This window comes from Trypanosoma melophagium, assembly GCF_022059095.1.
Source record: "Trypanosoma melophagium isolate St. Kilda chromosome Unknown ctg29segment1, whole genome shotgun sequence".
Lineage (NCBI taxonomy): Eukaryota > Euglenozoa > Kinetoplastea > Trypanosomatida > Trypanosomatidae > Trypanosoma > Trypanosoma melophagium.
The window spans coordinates 182550-198457 of NW_027125161.1; the positions used below are offsets into that span (position 1 = coordinate 182550).

A 15908-nucleotide genomic window follows, 5' to 3' on the forward strand; every position below is an offset into this window, starting at 1 on the left:
AAGAGAACAAGGAAGAAGAAAGAAAGAAAATCACACACGAAATAGTTATAAAAAAAAAACACAAAACAAAAAACAACAACTAAAGAATCCAAGAAAATATAAAATGGTTTCCCCTCGACTACGAAAGAAAAAGAAAAGGACAGATAAACGAACAGAATGTAAGCAACAACAGGAAGAGAAACAGTTACAGCTGGTTTAATCTCACAGAAGAATGTGCAAAACAGAAAAATAATTCTCCACTTTTGCACATTCTTGCGAAGCAAAAACATGTGTTCATGCGCGAAGTATGAGATGGAAGAGCGAGAAAGCAAGGGGAAAAAAAGGGAAAAAGAAACAAAAAGTATTTAAGATAGTACATGACTCACGTATGCCGAACCCTCAAATACTCCCCTTTCTGTTACTTCGTCCCATCCTTTTTGATCTGTTACTTTTTTTTTCTTTCTCCTCCCTCTCTCCCTTTTTCCCTCTCTTTCTCTTTTTTTTTCCCCCTCCCATCATTATCATCTTTTTTTTTTTCATTTCTTCATTTCCACTCTCTTTCACCTTCACTCTTCTCTCTATTTCTTTTATTTTTTCTCACTCCTGCTGTTGTTGTCGCCGTGGTGACTGTTGCTGCTGTTGCTGTTGTCTACGCCGTGGGCTGCCGGTGTTGCCTAATGCAGCGTTAGCGCCTTGTGCCTCGCCCTCTACCGTACGGGCCGCGTAGTGTTGGCGGAAACCGAAACTTTCCGTGAGTGCACTCTGCAGAAAGTGCTCCAGCATGACGGCAAAGTGTTTGTCAAAGCTCACACACCAGTCCTCCATCTTTTGCGAGGCCACGCGGTGCACCTTGCCGTGTAAGCGATAACCATCAGTAGACTTCTCAAAGTCGAGTGTGTACGCCTTGTTCTCCATGTGGTGCTTTGGCATTCGGCTCTCGCAGACACTCACCAAATAGGCGAGATCGATGTGGCGCATCCGCACGGAGATGCGGCGGTCGGCGTCGAACTGCGGGCTCAAGTCGTTCGGGTCGACTTTGCGGGGGCCGAGCTGCGGGTACTGCGAGACGAGCAGCAGTTTGCCGTCCACCGCCACCCGCGTCATGGTGCCGAGCGCCGGATCGTCGCGGACGTCGTGGATCTCAAACTTCGGGAGTGTCTGGACGCCCGTCAGCGTGGCGGCGCGGCGGGTCCACGGCGTGTGGGGAAGCACTACCGTACGGGATGCGAGACGTAACATTGGAATCAATTGTTCTTTTTCTTCGTTGGATGGTGGTAATAATAATAATTGTTATTATTATTATTATTATTATTATTATTATATTATTATTACAACCCTTTTAGTATATATATATATATATATATATATATATATACCTTTATTTTTTTTTCTTCTTCCTGTTCCTATATGTTCTGATTCTTCTTTTTTTCTTTTTAGTTTTTCGTAATGCTTCAAAATGAAGCAAAAATAACTTGTTAACACAAATTACCGTGGTACGTGCCTCTGACAAACTTTCCCCCTTTTCCTAACACTTATTTTTCACTCTTCTCTTAGAAGGATTCTATCCTTGTGTAAAAGTTTAGTAATATAATGTATACCTTACACCTGTGAATGCGAAAACAGTTACAATTAAATGTATACATAGTGCAAAACAAAAAAAAAGAAAAAAAGTGATAGTTTGGTTGGTTAGTTAGTAAGATACCCACATTTTTCCCTTTTTTTTTTTTTACTGGTTGGCAGGTATAACAAAATACAAACACAAACCGTAGACAACAAGGAAATATAAAAAAAGTGATATACACAATAATTTAATCGAAACAATAAAATGTAAAATAAAAACAACAATAAGAAAAAAGAACAAGAACCAAAAATAAAAATATGACACAACAGCCACGTTTAATGGTAAATTTTACTTCCTCCACTTCTAATTTCGCACGATACACCAACCATCACTATCCCGTTGATAGGCGTTCTTTTTGTTCTTCTTCTTCTGCTGCTGCTGTGATTTCTGCTGTGTGTGTGCCGTCTCCACTTCTTCCATTCCCTCTGTCTCTTCATTACAGTCCATCTGCTGCAACTCCGCGCCCACTTCAATATTACCGCTAAACTCCACACCGTCCTGCTCCTCATCCCCATCGCCGTTCACGGAGAGACACACAGGATTTACCCGTCGGTATATCTCCAGACTTGCCACGAACTGTTCCACTTGTGTAAAGTCATTTTGGCAGCAACGGCAGTACATCTCATGCAGTACATCTCCAACCTCCTTCATACTATCATCCTCAATAATAACAGAACGAGCTTCTGCGAAGAAGCCTTCAAAAAATATTTCCAAATCGTCTGAATATACTTCACCATCTGTCTGAAACCAGGAAACGAGTTCCTTGAACATGGAATGAAGCGCAAAAGCATCACAGTGCTGACTTACAAGATGTAACGCTGTCCATTGGTTTAATACCGCCTCCATACCACGAACAAACTGCTGGAATTGTGCCTCTGTTGCACGATAAGGCTCTCGAACGAGCTGAAATCCCACGTGTTGTTGTGGTTGCTGCTGCATTACAACGATGGAAACAAAAAAATTTTTCAAAGACTAACGGAGAAAAAGAAAGAAGAAAAAAAAAAAGAAAATGGTTTATTTGGTAGAAACAATTATCCTTCTTTCTTTTTTTTTGTATCTCTTTCTCTTCTCTTTCTTTACAACAGAAGAAAGATGCATTTCCTTTACCTTTTCAAAATCCCATCATGTCTGCATCTGCATACAGAAAATGGCTATTATACTCAATAACTTCAAAAGCATTACGAAGAACTGTTATACAACAGAATCTTCTCCATATTTCCACCGTTTAAGCGAGATAATCAGCCAAACAATGTCTGACCAGAAGAAGAGTGGAAACATCAGCGCGACAACAATCATAGGGACGTAGAAAAGAATTACAAGAAGAAGCAGGATGCATAGCACATCTGTTATGATCAAGATTACGTACGTTATCCGTTTCCGAGAGTAAATCCCTTGTGGCAGGAATAAACTCCTGCATAGCGACAACGGCATAAGGTGGAAACTGAGCACTATTTTCAGACATCCACTTTAGTGCAGCACGTACCATTTTGAGACGTTCACTAAGGGTAATAAAAATAAGTGTTCTTTCCCTCTCTGTAGAACCAAAGGGGCGGTAAAATTGTTCCACTGTGTGAATCATATCTTCAATTTGAATGTTTAAAAAATCCGTATCATTTTTCACCAATAGCAAAGAACCATCAGATTTATTCTCAGCCTCTATAAAGTATCGTTGAGACCTACGCACAATATCTTGGACATCCTTTTTAGCTTTTGTCACATTTGGTACTTGAGGTGCAATCCCATGTCGTGTCTTAACCCGCTGAACCCACTCTCTAATACTTCTTTCCTTATTAGAGAAAAGATTTGCACTAGGTGAATGTACAAACCCTTTATTATACAATACTTTGCATTTCTCTGCTGTACACCACGGATGGGCCACGACGGCATAATGTCCTTCCACCGGTACGCCGTGCTTTCTCTTCTCCTGCGTTCCCATCTCATCGGAGAGAAGCGTTTGAAAGGAAACAAAAACAACAAGATCCTCTGCGTCCGCGTCTGTAAAAGTGAATGGGGATTCCGACATGTTTTATTTTATTTTTCTTTACTGCTTTACCCTTTTCATATACGCTATAGTGTGTGGGATCCGTCAATGACGAGCGTAAAGCTAGATTGGGAACAGAAGATAAAAAAATAAAAAAAGAAAGAGAGAGAGAGAGGTGAAGGCAAGAGGCATGTAAGGAATGAAAATACAAACACAAGAAAAATAAAAAAAAGGCAAAGAAAAAAAGAATAGAAGGGGCAATACATACTCCTTTCTTTTTCTAAAAGACAACAAAACAAGAAGAAAAAAAAAAAGAAAAAATAAATAACAAAGCAGCTTTGCGATGGAGAGGGAAATACGGCATATAAGCCAAAAAAAAAAAAAAAAAAAACTAAAAAAAAAAAAACACAAGCGGTAGTGAATATATGTGCACACCACAAGTTCCACTCATTACGTGGAGAATTTCTCTCCTCACAATCACATTCTATCTAAATTGTCAAACTGCAGTGGGTGCCATGTTGCTTGCCGCCAGAGAAATACAAGAAATAAAATTCCTCGTTTTTTTTCCTTTTTTTTGTGATCTCTTGTTTTCTCCTTCTTTCTGTTGTCATTTTTTTTTCTTTTTTTGCATGATCATCACCTGAGCATATTTGCGAGAACAAACTTCTCACTATCAGGGAGACAGTGCAACAAATAAAATAAAAAACAAAGGAAATTCTACAGAATAATATCATCATCCATTCCCCACTATTCCAAAAAAAAAAAAAAACAACAACTAACGAATGCTTTCAACGTATCATTACCAGTAAATCACATTGAATAAACAAATGATAGAAAAACGTGCAGTTTTTTTTTCTTTTTTCTCTTTTCTTCTTGTTTTTTTGTTTCCACCCCGCACATGCGTGTATACGTTATATATATATATATATATATATATATATATATATATAACGCTTTGCTTTTTTCCATTTTTCAGATTGGATCAAGGAAAAGGCTCTACAGAATATAGGACGCATAACTATTTCTTGGTATCAGAAAAATATGTTTTTTCTTTTTTTTCTGTTTTTATTTTCCCTCTCTCTCTCTCTCTCTCTCTCTTGTCTCATTGTTTATTTTCCTTCGTTTTTCAACTGATACTTACATCAAATACCTGGCAAAACAATATCGTCGTCCTCATCATTGTTTGGCTTGGCTTTGGATATGGAGGCACGATGGTTGTCAATATCATCGTCAAGATCATCCTTCATGATATCATCTTTACTTAATGAACCTCCTCCAGCACGTCGTCCAGCGGTATTAAGACCAGTGTTCTTATTAATATCACCATCTTCCTCTCGTCCATTCACATTTTCAGCCTCTTCTTGTTGACGTTGCTCTAACTTTTTAATTTTCTTAAACCACTCATTCGCTTCTTCAGTAAGACCACTGTCCTTGCAAAGATGAACCAAATAACGAAGACATTCCATATTTTCTGGATACTTTCGATGTAGAGTTTCATACAATCGTTTTGCTTGAACAAAATCACCACGACGTCGGTGACATGATGCCACCATAAGTTGCCATTTAACTTCCTGAGGTTGAATTTGTGCAGCTCTTTCAAAAAATTGAATAGATTTATCATATACCTCATTTTTAACAAAGTAGGCTCCCAACCAAGCAATTACATCCATGTTAACTTGATAATAACGATATGCTTCAAGGTAATAATGGAAAGCTTGACTATCATCACCTTCACGTGCATATATTGAACCCATTCGTGCCAAAATATTTGGATCAGTCGGTACTCTACCAATAAGACGATTAAACCACTCCAAAGTACCTGGACTTCCTACAAGGTCATTAATATCAGCAATTTGGTACATTACTTCATGACTATCTACAAGTGATTGTACTCGTTTAAACATTTTTAAGGCCTCTTCATATAATCCAAGGCGTTTAGCAGTGAGACCAAGATTGTAAATAGCTTCAATATTATCTGCTTCAACAGCTAATGCATCATTATAGTAATTTCTTGCCTTTTCATAATCTGATTTCATAAAGAAAAAATTTCCTTTATTAACAAGAGCTCTAGCATTGTATCGGTTAGCTTCAAGACTCATATCACTGTATTTTTCACCACTGTCATAGTCACCTTCAAGAAAGTAAAGGTAAGCCAAATTTGTTGCCGCACGAGCTCGTAATAACTTATCCTTCTTTTCAAATGCTTTAAGACCATCAATTGCATCCTTATAGTTTTTATGTTTTAAATAATATAAACATTTACACATTTCAAGTTCACTTGCAACATGTGAAGAAGGATCCCGCATCTCAAAATGACGTAAACGTTCAATTAAATAATCATAACCTGCACGCCAATCTTTGTCAATCACGGGCGCTATAAGACGTGCAGCTGTCATAATACAATTCAAAAAATTTGATCGATCTTCTTTTATTTTCTTTCGAAGAGCATCATCCACCAAAACATCTTTTTCTTCTTCATCATTATCTTCATCTTCTTCTACTCCAGGTAATTTGCAATTTATCATCTTTTGAAACGCTCGTCTCATTTTTTCTGTCTCTCCAAGAGCATAATGACATAGTAAAAGATTAAATCCTGTGTTTATATCTCCTCCTCCCTCCATAATAGCTTCATAACTGCTAACTGCATCACGGTATTGTCCAAGCTTTACAAAGGCATTTCCAATATTTCGCATTAATTTATACCTCAATTCTTTTGAGGCGGTGGGCGTTTCATCTAATGTCATACGATACATTTTTATAGCAAGAAGGTATTTACCTTGTGCAGCATAGATATTACCCATATTTACCCGCAAACGTGAAGCTTGTGGAAATTGGAGATTTCGTACAATAAGATTGTACGTATTAAGAGCCTCCATATAAAGTTGATGATTTTGGTATTGAACTGCAAGGTTAAAGTGAACGGCATAGGTAAGGTCAGCATTAATTTGATCCATTAAACCTAATTGTTCTCGTTGTTTACATAATTGTCGTTCCTTCTTCCCTGCTTCCTTAGCCTTCTCCAAGGCCCCACCATAGTCCTTCTGTAAGGCCAGCATGGCACTCTCTTCAATAAGCTTATGAATGTGCTTTTCCATCTCCATACACTGCTCTTCTGGACTGTTCTCACCCCGCTTCTTCAGCGGTGGAGCCGGGCCCATAGCCATTGCCGTACGTCCCTGGCCGGTGGGATCAAACATGGCGCCCTTGTTGAACCCCGCAGTGGTGCTGAAGCCCACACCGCGATTAGACGTCATTGGGCGGGCCGCCCCAACGCTGCCGCCAATCGTGCCGAGACGACTTCCCGGCGCCCCCCACGCGGAGCCGATACTCGCCGCTCCCCACTTGGACGGCGGGGCCTGCATGAGCGGGTTGGCCACACCCCCAACAGCACCAGCACCAGTGTGGGATGGGTCAGGCTGAAACGGTGAGCCAGCATCAAATCCGTTTTCTAACTCTGGTTCAAAGACAGCATATACGTCTTCCTCAGTAGTATCATGTAATTGGTAATCCATGATCGGTTGTTGTTGATTTTTTTTACTTTCTTGTTGTTATTGCTATTTTGAATCCTTTAGAGATGAGTATGCTTGCTTTTTCAACCCACTTCTTCTCTATATGTTTATTTGCTTCCCTCTACCTCTTGTTTCTTTTGCTATTCTCTCCGCCGTTCTTTCTACACCTTGGTTTTTTATTTCCCCCCTTGTACCTTCCAATACCTCAGAATTATTTGCAATTCTCACTCAAATACCACACTTAGACTGCAAAGAAAAAATAAATAAATAAATAAAAATAAGGAAATAATATTAACAACAACAATAATAATAATAATAATAATAAACAAGATAATAAAAAGGAAAGCAACTTCCTAAATATCTATTTAATCGCAAGAAAAACTCTTAGCTAGAGCAAAATTACACTAATGCAATGAAACAAAGTTAAAATAAGAAAGAAAAAAATAAAATAAAATAAAACACTGAAATTGTTTTTTTCTTTTTTTTATTTTTGCTTTGATTTTCATTGAATAAAAGGTTGTTTTTTATTTTGCTTTACTTGTGTTGCTTCTCTTCTCACTAGTAGCAGTTTCCTTCTTGTTCGTTGTATTCATAGTATTGGATCATCGCAATGGATGCAGACTCTGCTGACCGTGAAACGAGGGATATTGGGGTAAATGAGAGCCTGTACTCTGTTCCCCTGTAGGATATCCAGAAGTTGGAAACTGGTGTTGCTGGTGTTGTTGTTGTTGAAGCTGTGGTGGTGGTGGTGGCACACCTTGTGTCTGGTGAGATTCTAGTTGCTGATGATACTGTGGTTGTTGTTGATTCCGATGTTCTGGAGACGGCAGTGGAAATTGAACATGTTGATGCTGATATAAATGTTGTTGCTGTTGTTGTACATGCTCTACTTGTTGTACATGTTGTTGTTGTTGTTGTTGAAAATTGCTATATTGTACAGGATGCTGATACTGCATTTGTTGGTGCGGTTGAGGTTGCATAGACATCGGTTGCTGCGTTTCCAAAGTGTTTGTTGAGCTTTCAATAGTATTAAAGTAACTTGGTAAAGCATACTGCGGAGAGTGCTGCGATCCCCCTAGTATCCCCCGTGTGCCAAACAGTCCTTGTGGATGAATGCCCTGCGGCGGCATCGCCCCGGACGGTAAACTACTGTTATTATACAAAGACGTTCCATTTGCCATGCTTGCCATTGGCGTTGTTGCAGCCGATGACGATGGCAGTGAAGATGATGAAGGAGGAGGAAGAGGAGGAGGAGGAGGTGGTGGTGGTGGTATCACATTACGTCCTTCCCGCTCTTCCTCCTCCTCCTTCAGTCGCCGCTCAAACTCCTGTTTAATGTGCGGCGGGGCCTCTGGACTGACATTCCAGCGGCTAAGCTCCTTATCGTAGTAGTACCAATTTTTCGATACCGGCAGGCCATTCTCATCCAATTCCACATCTTCTCCTCCTCTACTGCCACTGCCAGTATTGTCAGCACCGCGATTCCCGGGAGTACTGTCATTGGTGCTACTCCCACCATCTAGACCAACAGCGGCAGCAAAGGATGAAGGAGGTGCATCGATATCGCGACCAAAGACGGCATTGTTGATTTTGTGCAAATACGTGTCCAGTGTGGAGCCTGAACCGGTAAAGTGAGAGGGGAACGCTGGATTCTTTTCATCGGCATCATTGCGCCCATCAATATTGATGCCGAGTTTTGAACTTAGCCAGCCAACAGCTTGCAGTGACATGCAGCTATTTTTTTTTCTTTTTTTTTTTGTGTTTTCTTTTGTTTTACTACTAAAATATTTAAAAAGAACGAATGAAACCAAATAATTATGTAACAAATAAATAAAGAAAAAAGGGAAGTGATAAAAGGGATGGAAGAAAAGTAGTTTAGGAAAAAAAAGAAATCTCTGATAATAGACATCATCACCAGAGTCCAGCAGGTATTAACCACGAGATACAAGATAAAAGAAAAAACACCCACAAGGTAATACCATTACGATTGTCAAGGCATGCAAAATCATTCAGATAATTTTGAAAGAACTAGTACTTTTTTTTGCGTTTAAAAAGGACGTCAAACATTAATATAAAAGAGAATCTTATCATTGCTGAATGTCTTTTCATTTGATTATTGTTCTTATAGGGGAAATAAGAAGAGTTGTTCAAGGGACTAATCCACGTTGAAACACAAAAGAAAAAACAAAAGAAAGGTAATTCACTTGTTCCTATCAAAAAGAAGAAAGAAATAGAAAAAAAAATTCACTAGACAATCCCCATATCAGCCTTTTGGTTTATTATTTGGTGCTGACTTTTCATAATCATCATGAGCTATTTTTTCGTGTATAGTTAACCTTCATGTCACTACTCAAACCATTTTCTAGCTCATCGCTCACTGAGACGTCCATTACCACCAGTTCACCAGCCCCAATACTACCCGTTTTCGATATTTCATTAGCATTCGTTAATGCCACTGCTTTTTCCATTGCAGCAGCTGTTATTGATTGTTCCTCTTCTACCTGTGAAGAAGACTTCTCTGGTATCATAATATATGCCCAAACACCATTAAGGAATCCAATAATAGCCATAACATAGCAAGCCCATGAAAAACTCACATGTTCCGCCGGTAATCCACAAATAATGGGACTCACCACCTCTCCAGAATTTTGTACAGTTGGCATAAGTCCCACAAAAGGGGCACCTCCGCTAGGTGGTGAATGGTCAGCAGTGAGAGTCATTAAAACACCAGTACCGGTAGAATCTGCCCCGCCAAAAAAAAAAAAAAAAGCGGTAAAAATAAGAGAGGCAAATTTATTTGAAACAATTATTAAAAGGAAAGCAATTCCCAAATTAATTGTAGTAGGGATAGCCGCATACTTGCGCCCAAAGTGATCCATAATATATCCTCCAAGAAAGAAGAATGTGGCATCTACAATATAAGATAAGCTTAATACTGTACCCACCATAGAAGCTGAAAGCCTCATATTCATTGCTGCAATTGCCAATAACATACCACGACCCTGTCTCAGGCAAATAATATTAAATGAATATACTCCTACATGTATTAAAACATCCCAATATTTCCAAAAAGCTGTCATCATAGCCTTAAGATCCCTACGTATATTGGTATGTTCTCCCGAATCATGTCTCTGAGCATCAATCTCACGTATTTTCTTACTTCTTGTCACAACAAATGCACATCCAAGAGATAGAGGAACCATTAAAAGCACAGTGAGACGAACACCAGAAGCATCCACAAGTATACCCCCCAACGCTGGACCAAAGAAATAACACCAGCGAACTTCCCCACCAATCATAGACATAAGATGACCACGAATATTTCGAGGAACAGCCTTTGCAATAAACACATGGCGAGCTACAGGGAAAGCCCCAGTACCCGCTCCTCATAGCAATGATGCAAAGCGAGGTGAAAAGGTGAATGAGCAAGCAATGCAACTAACATACCAAGAAGATTTACTAACATTCCATCAACCATTATCATACGACAAACATACGCGAATGTAGCAAACCCAAAGGCGACATCAAGCAAAACTTTCGATAATCCAGCAGATCCAATGATAACTCCAAGTAGAGAATCTGTAGCACCAACTTGGCGTGCAAGCATGGGGGCCACTGTAATACGCATACCACCAGTTAAACCCTGTATAATATTAGAGATATGAAGTGCAGTAGCCCAATCCCGTGATTTTTGAGCCAATGAACTCGATCATTGGCTCAAAAATCAAGTTAATTGGACGCTAAAGGTGCTAACACGGAACCAAAATCCAAAGAAAAAAAGAATTTCGTTGAATTAAAACACCAAAGAAACAACAACAAAAAAAACAGAATACACTAGAAAATATGCAAGGAAGAAAATTTATTTCTCTTTGTGATGAATTACATATATATATATATATATATATATATATATATATATTTTAAGGGTATTTCACAAAAAGAAAAAAAAAGAGACCTAACGCCCCCCCAAAAAAATAAAAAATAAAGTAGTACATAAACTGCAAAAAAAAGGCACCAAATTGGAAACAGATATTCTTAATCACTCTTGTGGTGAGTCACATTCAATTCAAGAGTATTGATTCTATCAAGACACCTCTCAAGAATATGCCGAACTGACATTTCCTTTCCACTAACAAGATAGTGATCTTTTTTAAGGTGATTAAGCCTATATTTAAGAAAACTACGAATAGAGGCAAAACTCCAATTTGTACCACAAACCAACATGTGTTCCACGTGTTCGTGCCACGCTACAATGTCATCTCCAAATAGAGCCAAGCGATCTTCATCAGTCAACATATATTGTAAGCGGTTTGCATCTCGGCAAAAAGCCTTCACCATTTTTTCTATACACCACTCATTGCACCAGTTATGATTAATTGAAATGACTAATGCAACGCTATCGTCAGTATTGAGGGCACTGTGTTCCGTATCATTTATTACTTCGCTCGTTTCTATATTTTTCCTTTTTAAAGTAAAGCGAGGTCCATTTATATTATGAACTTGGTGCAGATATCCACTTGGTACAAAAACAAGATCTCCTGGATATTGATGAACAGTCCAGAGTTCAGCTCCAGTAGTAGTGCGAATGTCAGGAGCTAGTGTCAGACCATGAAGTCCACTTTCTAATAAGTGTTCATTACCCTCAGGTGAAGGAAAGAACCAAAGCTTTTCGCCACATACATTAAGTGACCAGGAATATGTTCCAAAAACATCAAAGTGCAGAGGTGTCCAACTATTCGGTGGTCCAATGTAAACAAAACGATAATCACTTTTCTCATCACCAAAAAAACTATAATTTGTTTCATCAGAAGTTGAACATCGGCAAAATTCATCCATCCAGTCATCCCCTAAATAATCAGGAACTCGATATAAACCATCAGCATGTACAATGCTTTGACTTTCAGTATATTTCAAGTTCCCAGAATCTTTATTTGACTTTTTTTTATTCAAGATAGACTCTACATCTGATTGCATGTGCCAGTTTTTTAAATAAAGTATTTTTTCATTACTACGCCAGCATTCCATTACCTCATCCAAAGTTTTTATCCCAAATTCCACAGATGGATTACTGGAGCTATCATCCAATGAACCATCAGCGACGGTTTCTACTGTTGTTGGAACAAGATGATGTGCACCAAATGTCTTTATTAGTCCTTCTGGCATTAGTTGTTTCTTCATCTCATTAATAGGAGAAAAGAAACCCCCTTTTTTTGACTCACGTCCCTCACCGTTTCTCACAGCTTGTCGAATAATAGCTGGAAAGTTTTTCTCTAAACAACACTCACGGAACTGATCAAATGTTAGTGTTCTACCGTCTAACTCTAACATTTATGCTACGCACTCTCTTCTCCTCTTCTCCTTTATTTATTTCTTCTTCCCTCGTTGTTCTCCCTTTCTGTGACTTCAAAACGAGGAAGACGAAAACAAAAAAAAGAATTCAGAAAAAGGAAGAATCACTGCGTTCAAAAAAAAAAAAAAATGAAATGCAACAAACGAAAAAATTTTTTTCTTTTTCCCTCTCATCCTCTTTTTTTCCTTTATTATTATTATTATTATTATTATTATTATTTTTTTTTTTTTTTTTTTTTTTTCGCTAACAAGAATCCAACCCATTAATTCCGCATGGGGTAGAAGAGACTTGAAAAGAACAAAATAAGAAGGGAATGTGCAAAACATAATGAAAATGCGAAAAAAAAAAGAAATAAATCAAAGAGCATAATTTTGCAAGGGACATTACACCTCAGCGTACTACGTTTGAGTTTGCACTACTATCCTGTGCGAATGTTCATTTCCTGTTTGAAGGCACATAAGGTTGTGTGATAGTGCCACATGACCAATTACTGCGTCCAGTTCCATGCGAAACGCTTCCACACAAGCACAGATCTCAAGAAATACACGATGTTCTTTAAGAGCGGCAATTAACTCATGATTTGGCAACTCACGCTCCACCAGACCTCCCACCCACCGCAATGAAGGCCCTAATTGAATAAATTGCGAATACAAGTATGTACGGGTATACATGTGGGGAGTTAAATTATTTACGGTCTCCTTTAACAGTTGATGATGCGTAGTTGAGTCCTCATGTATTAATTTTGATGGTATTTCTGTTGATTCTAATGCTGATGTCAATGCCGCTACTGCTGCTGCTGTCATAGATGTTGATTTTGCATTGATTGTTGACGTTGTGGTCTTTCCACCTTTACTTAACGCAGAGGCCGCTGCAGCAGAAGCAACACTAAATACTAACTCTTCATCACCCTGAAGCGTTTTGTCAATGGCATCACGTATCTTCAGTAATGCATGGCGAAGTTTACCACACTCTGGATCCATAAGTGTGTAAAGCACACGAAGATCCGGCATAACACATAACGTACACCATAAATTCGTCAATAGTGTGCATACATCTGGGGGAATAGATAACATATTTGAAGTAATTTCACAAAGATGTTGTACCAAAGATGACGAATTAACTCCCTCATGAAACCAAATATTTTTGTGGTTACTATCAATATTATCCTTCTCCTGGAAAGGGGAAGATGTTTCAGCGACTGTACAGAGCTTTCCCTTAATGGGGGTTGGGTTTCCCATTAGTTCTATACAATGAATTCTACACGAACGATTCATTACACATTGTCGCTTTTCAAGTAACCAAGTGGGAACATGACTTTCAACAAGTAAAAGGCGAGCTAGAATCTCTTCTGCGATACATTCCGCATCAGTCCATAGCAAAATACCTTTCGGAGCTCGAAGACGTTCTGAAAAACAATTAGCTACATCTAAAGAAGGTGATGTTGATGAAGCCGATAGATCAATATCAAGCATTTGTACTTGCTTATGACAATCCACATGTCTTGTTCTGTTCGTTACCCCATTAATATCTGTATTACTAGTAGTACTAGTATTAGTAGTAGTAGTAGTAGTAGTAGTAGTAGTAGTAGTAGTTGTTGTTGTAGCATCCTTTGAAGTTGGACTATCCCCATCCACTATTTTATTTTTTGATCCTACACCACAAGAGGATCCCTTCATGTACACCTCTGCAAGAGTAGATAAAGAAAGTGATAACGCAAACTCCATAAAAAGAACCGGTTCGTACAATGCAAGAGTGTGAAGGAGGTGAAGTGTCACTTCAGTGTCCTTCCAATTATCTCTAGACTGTGTAGTGAGATGTGGCAGCAAAACGTACTCCAGGAGTGATACTGTTGTACCAGAAGGTGTATTACTGGTGTTGATGGGAGACGATGAAGTAAATTCTTTAGGGGAAGTACTAGGATGTGGTCCACCTACTACTGTTAATTTTCCTGTTAATAAATCAACCTGTGTGCCTAGCACTGCACGCGTTAGAGAAGAAACATACAAAGATGATGTTGCACGTCCAACAGTACGTACTGTCTTTGCTGTCACTACAGCTGCTGCAGCGTACACGTTATCATCAACAGATTGAAACAGTGGTAAAAATGTCTCACGCACGAAAGAATATTCTATAATGTGTTCCACTTCCCAAGCTTCTGCTACTGAAGGAGCCAAAAGGAGTAATTGTGACCAAAAAGACAGTATATCACAAAGACAATTAAGTTGAGCTGCACCATCATCATTATCAGGTACTTTACAGAGTGTAAGAAGAGTTGCACGTGCCTCTGTTAGCGTTACAGATGTCACCACTGTATAACGCTTTACATAATCTTGAACATCCGGATCAGGACATTTGGCAAGACTTAATAGTCCTCGTAGTGCTAACTGACAGATTTTATTTCGTCTATCCGACTGTAGTGAACTTTGACCAAGTGATACATAGAATAAAAATTCCTGTAGCAATATAAAGGGTGTCTCATGGTTTGCAGTAGTCATTTCTACTTCATTATTACCAATATCACCTCCTTTTTCTACGGCTCCAGTGGGTAAAAAGAAAGCGGCTAATGCAGGAACCTGTTCCATTCGTTCAGTCAATGTGCACAAAAACGTAAGAAATGCCTCACGGTCATTATCTAATATATGTGTCCCAACCTCTGCAGAAGAGGAAGAAGAAGAAGAAAGAGGAACTACGGTTACTATACTACTTTTTGTCGGTGTTTTAGATCTAAGCGAGAGTCCAACTTTGCGAATCATATCCATTAACGGTACTATGGTATTACTGGAGAACATCTGAAGTAGCGATCGTGGTGGATCGCCCATATACGGTAACCGTGGGAGATCTAAATCGGCTAACAGACGGGTAAAAAAACGAAGTATAATTAACCGTGATCCAGGTGGTTCATTGTGTTTTGCAAATTGACATAATGAAAGAAAGAATATATTTCCAATAGGGGTCAATCCTTCTTCTACTTTATTAACCTTCTCAGATGAAGGCGTAAAGATTTCATCACTCCATAAAAAGGTATAACAAGGTGTAAGTAATGCCATTTTATCTACATTAGTACCACCGTTACCACAAGAGTTAAGCGAAGCAGGTCGTTTTGGTGATGCGAGAAAGCTACTCCTGCTACTCATACTGCTTACACTCCACTTTTCCATATTCCTTATATTTGACATCTGTGTAGAGATCATATGTGTATGCTCCTGTGCAAGTGCATCTAATATCACCTGCAGGAAGTTCTCTACTTGAGGAAGGCGACTCGCAAGTTCCCTGCGGGTTTTTTCATCCTCAGCCATCTGCACATCCATAAAGTATAAGTGTATATTCACCCATGCATCAGATATTGCAGAAACCAAAGAATATGAGGTAACCCCAACAGCATCTGCAGAAGGGGTAGTAGGCAAATGTGGACGAATCATCCCCGAAAAAAAAAACTCCCTTACTTCTTGTGAATTGGGAAATCAGATC

General features: G+C 38.9%; 8 protein-coding genes across 8 annotated transcripts; all 8 read right to left on the reverse strand.

The window, feature by feature from the left end:
• Window positions 1-576: 576 nt before the first annotated feature.
• Window positions 577-1218, reverse strand: LSM04_005832 (SUN domain-containing protein 1; the record flags this gene model as incomplete). The annotated part of the gene is made up of 1 exon (XM_067332055.1): window positions 577-1218. One exon carries the CDS (start codon window positions 1216-1218, stop codon window positions 577-579), a length of 642 nt encoding a protein of 213 aa, XP_067190085.1.
• A 685-nt stretch (window positions 1219-1903) lies between these two features.
• On the reverse strand, window positions 1904-2539 carry LSM04_005205 (uncharacterized protein; the record flags this gene model as incomplete). The annotated part of the gene is made up of 1 exon (XM_067332056.1): window positions 1904-2539. One exon carries the CDS (start codon window positions 2537-2539, stop codon window positions 1904-1906), a length of 636 nt encoding a protein of 211 aa, XP_067190077.1.
• Window positions 2540-2825: 286 nt separating this feature from the next.
• Window positions 2826-3623, reverse strand: LSM04_001665 (uncharacterized protein; the record flags this gene model as incomplete). Its single annotated transcript, XM_067332057.1, has 1 exon — window positions 2826-3623. The coding sequence occupies one exon, from the start codon at window positions 3621-3623 to the stop codon at window positions 2826-2828; it is 798 nt and encodes a 265-aa protein (XP_067190033.1).
• Window positions 3624-4723: 1100 nt separating this feature from the next.
• On the reverse strand, window positions 4724-7093 carry LSM04_006156 (Tetratricopeptide repeat; the record flags this gene model as incomplete). The annotated part of the gene is made up of 1 exon (XM_067332060.1): window positions 4724-7093. The coding sequence occupies one exon, from the start codon at window positions 7091-7093 to the stop codon at window positions 4724-4726; it is 2370 nt and encodes a 789-aa protein (XP_067190092.1).
• Window positions 7094-7692: 599 nt separating this feature from the next.
• LSM04_006015 (uncharacterized protein) lies at window positions 7693-8820 on the reverse strand (the record flags this gene model as incomplete). The annotated part of the gene is made up of 1 exon (XM_067332061.1): window positions 7693-8820. One exon carries the CDS (start codon window positions 8818-8820, stop codon window positions 7693-7695), a length of 1128 nt encoding a protein of 375 aa, XP_067190089.1.
• Window positions 8821-9396: 576 nt separating this feature from the next.
• Window positions 9397-10718, reverse strand: LSM04_000427 (Major facilitator superfamily; the record flags this gene model as incomplete). Its single annotated transcript, XM_067332062.1, has 2 exons — window positions 9397-10448; window positions 10538-10718. 2 exons carry the CDS (start codon window positions 10716-10718, stop codon window positions 9397-9399), a joined length of 1233 nt encoding a protein of 410 aa, XP_067190020.1.
• A 407-nt stretch (window positions 10719-11125) lies between these two features.
• On the reverse strand, window positions 11126-12418 carry LSM04_003623 (JmjC domain; the record flags this gene model as incomplete). The annotated part of the gene is made up of 1 exon (XM_067332063.1): window positions 11126-12418. One exon carries the CDS (start codon window positions 12416-12418, stop codon window positions 11126-11128), a length of 1293 nt encoding a protein of 430 aa, XP_067190055.1.
• A 420-nt stretch (window positions 12419-12838) lies between these two features.
• LSM04_008840 (Retinoic acid induced 16-like protein) lies at window positions 12839-15859 on the reverse strand (the record flags this gene model as incomplete). Its single annotated transcript, XM_067332064.1, has 1 exon — window positions 12839-15859. One exon carries the CDS (start codon window positions 15857-15859, stop codon window positions 12839-12841), a length of 3021 nt encoding a protein of 1006 aa, XP_067190122.1.
• Between the last annotated feature and the right edge of the window lie 49 nt (window positions 15860-15908).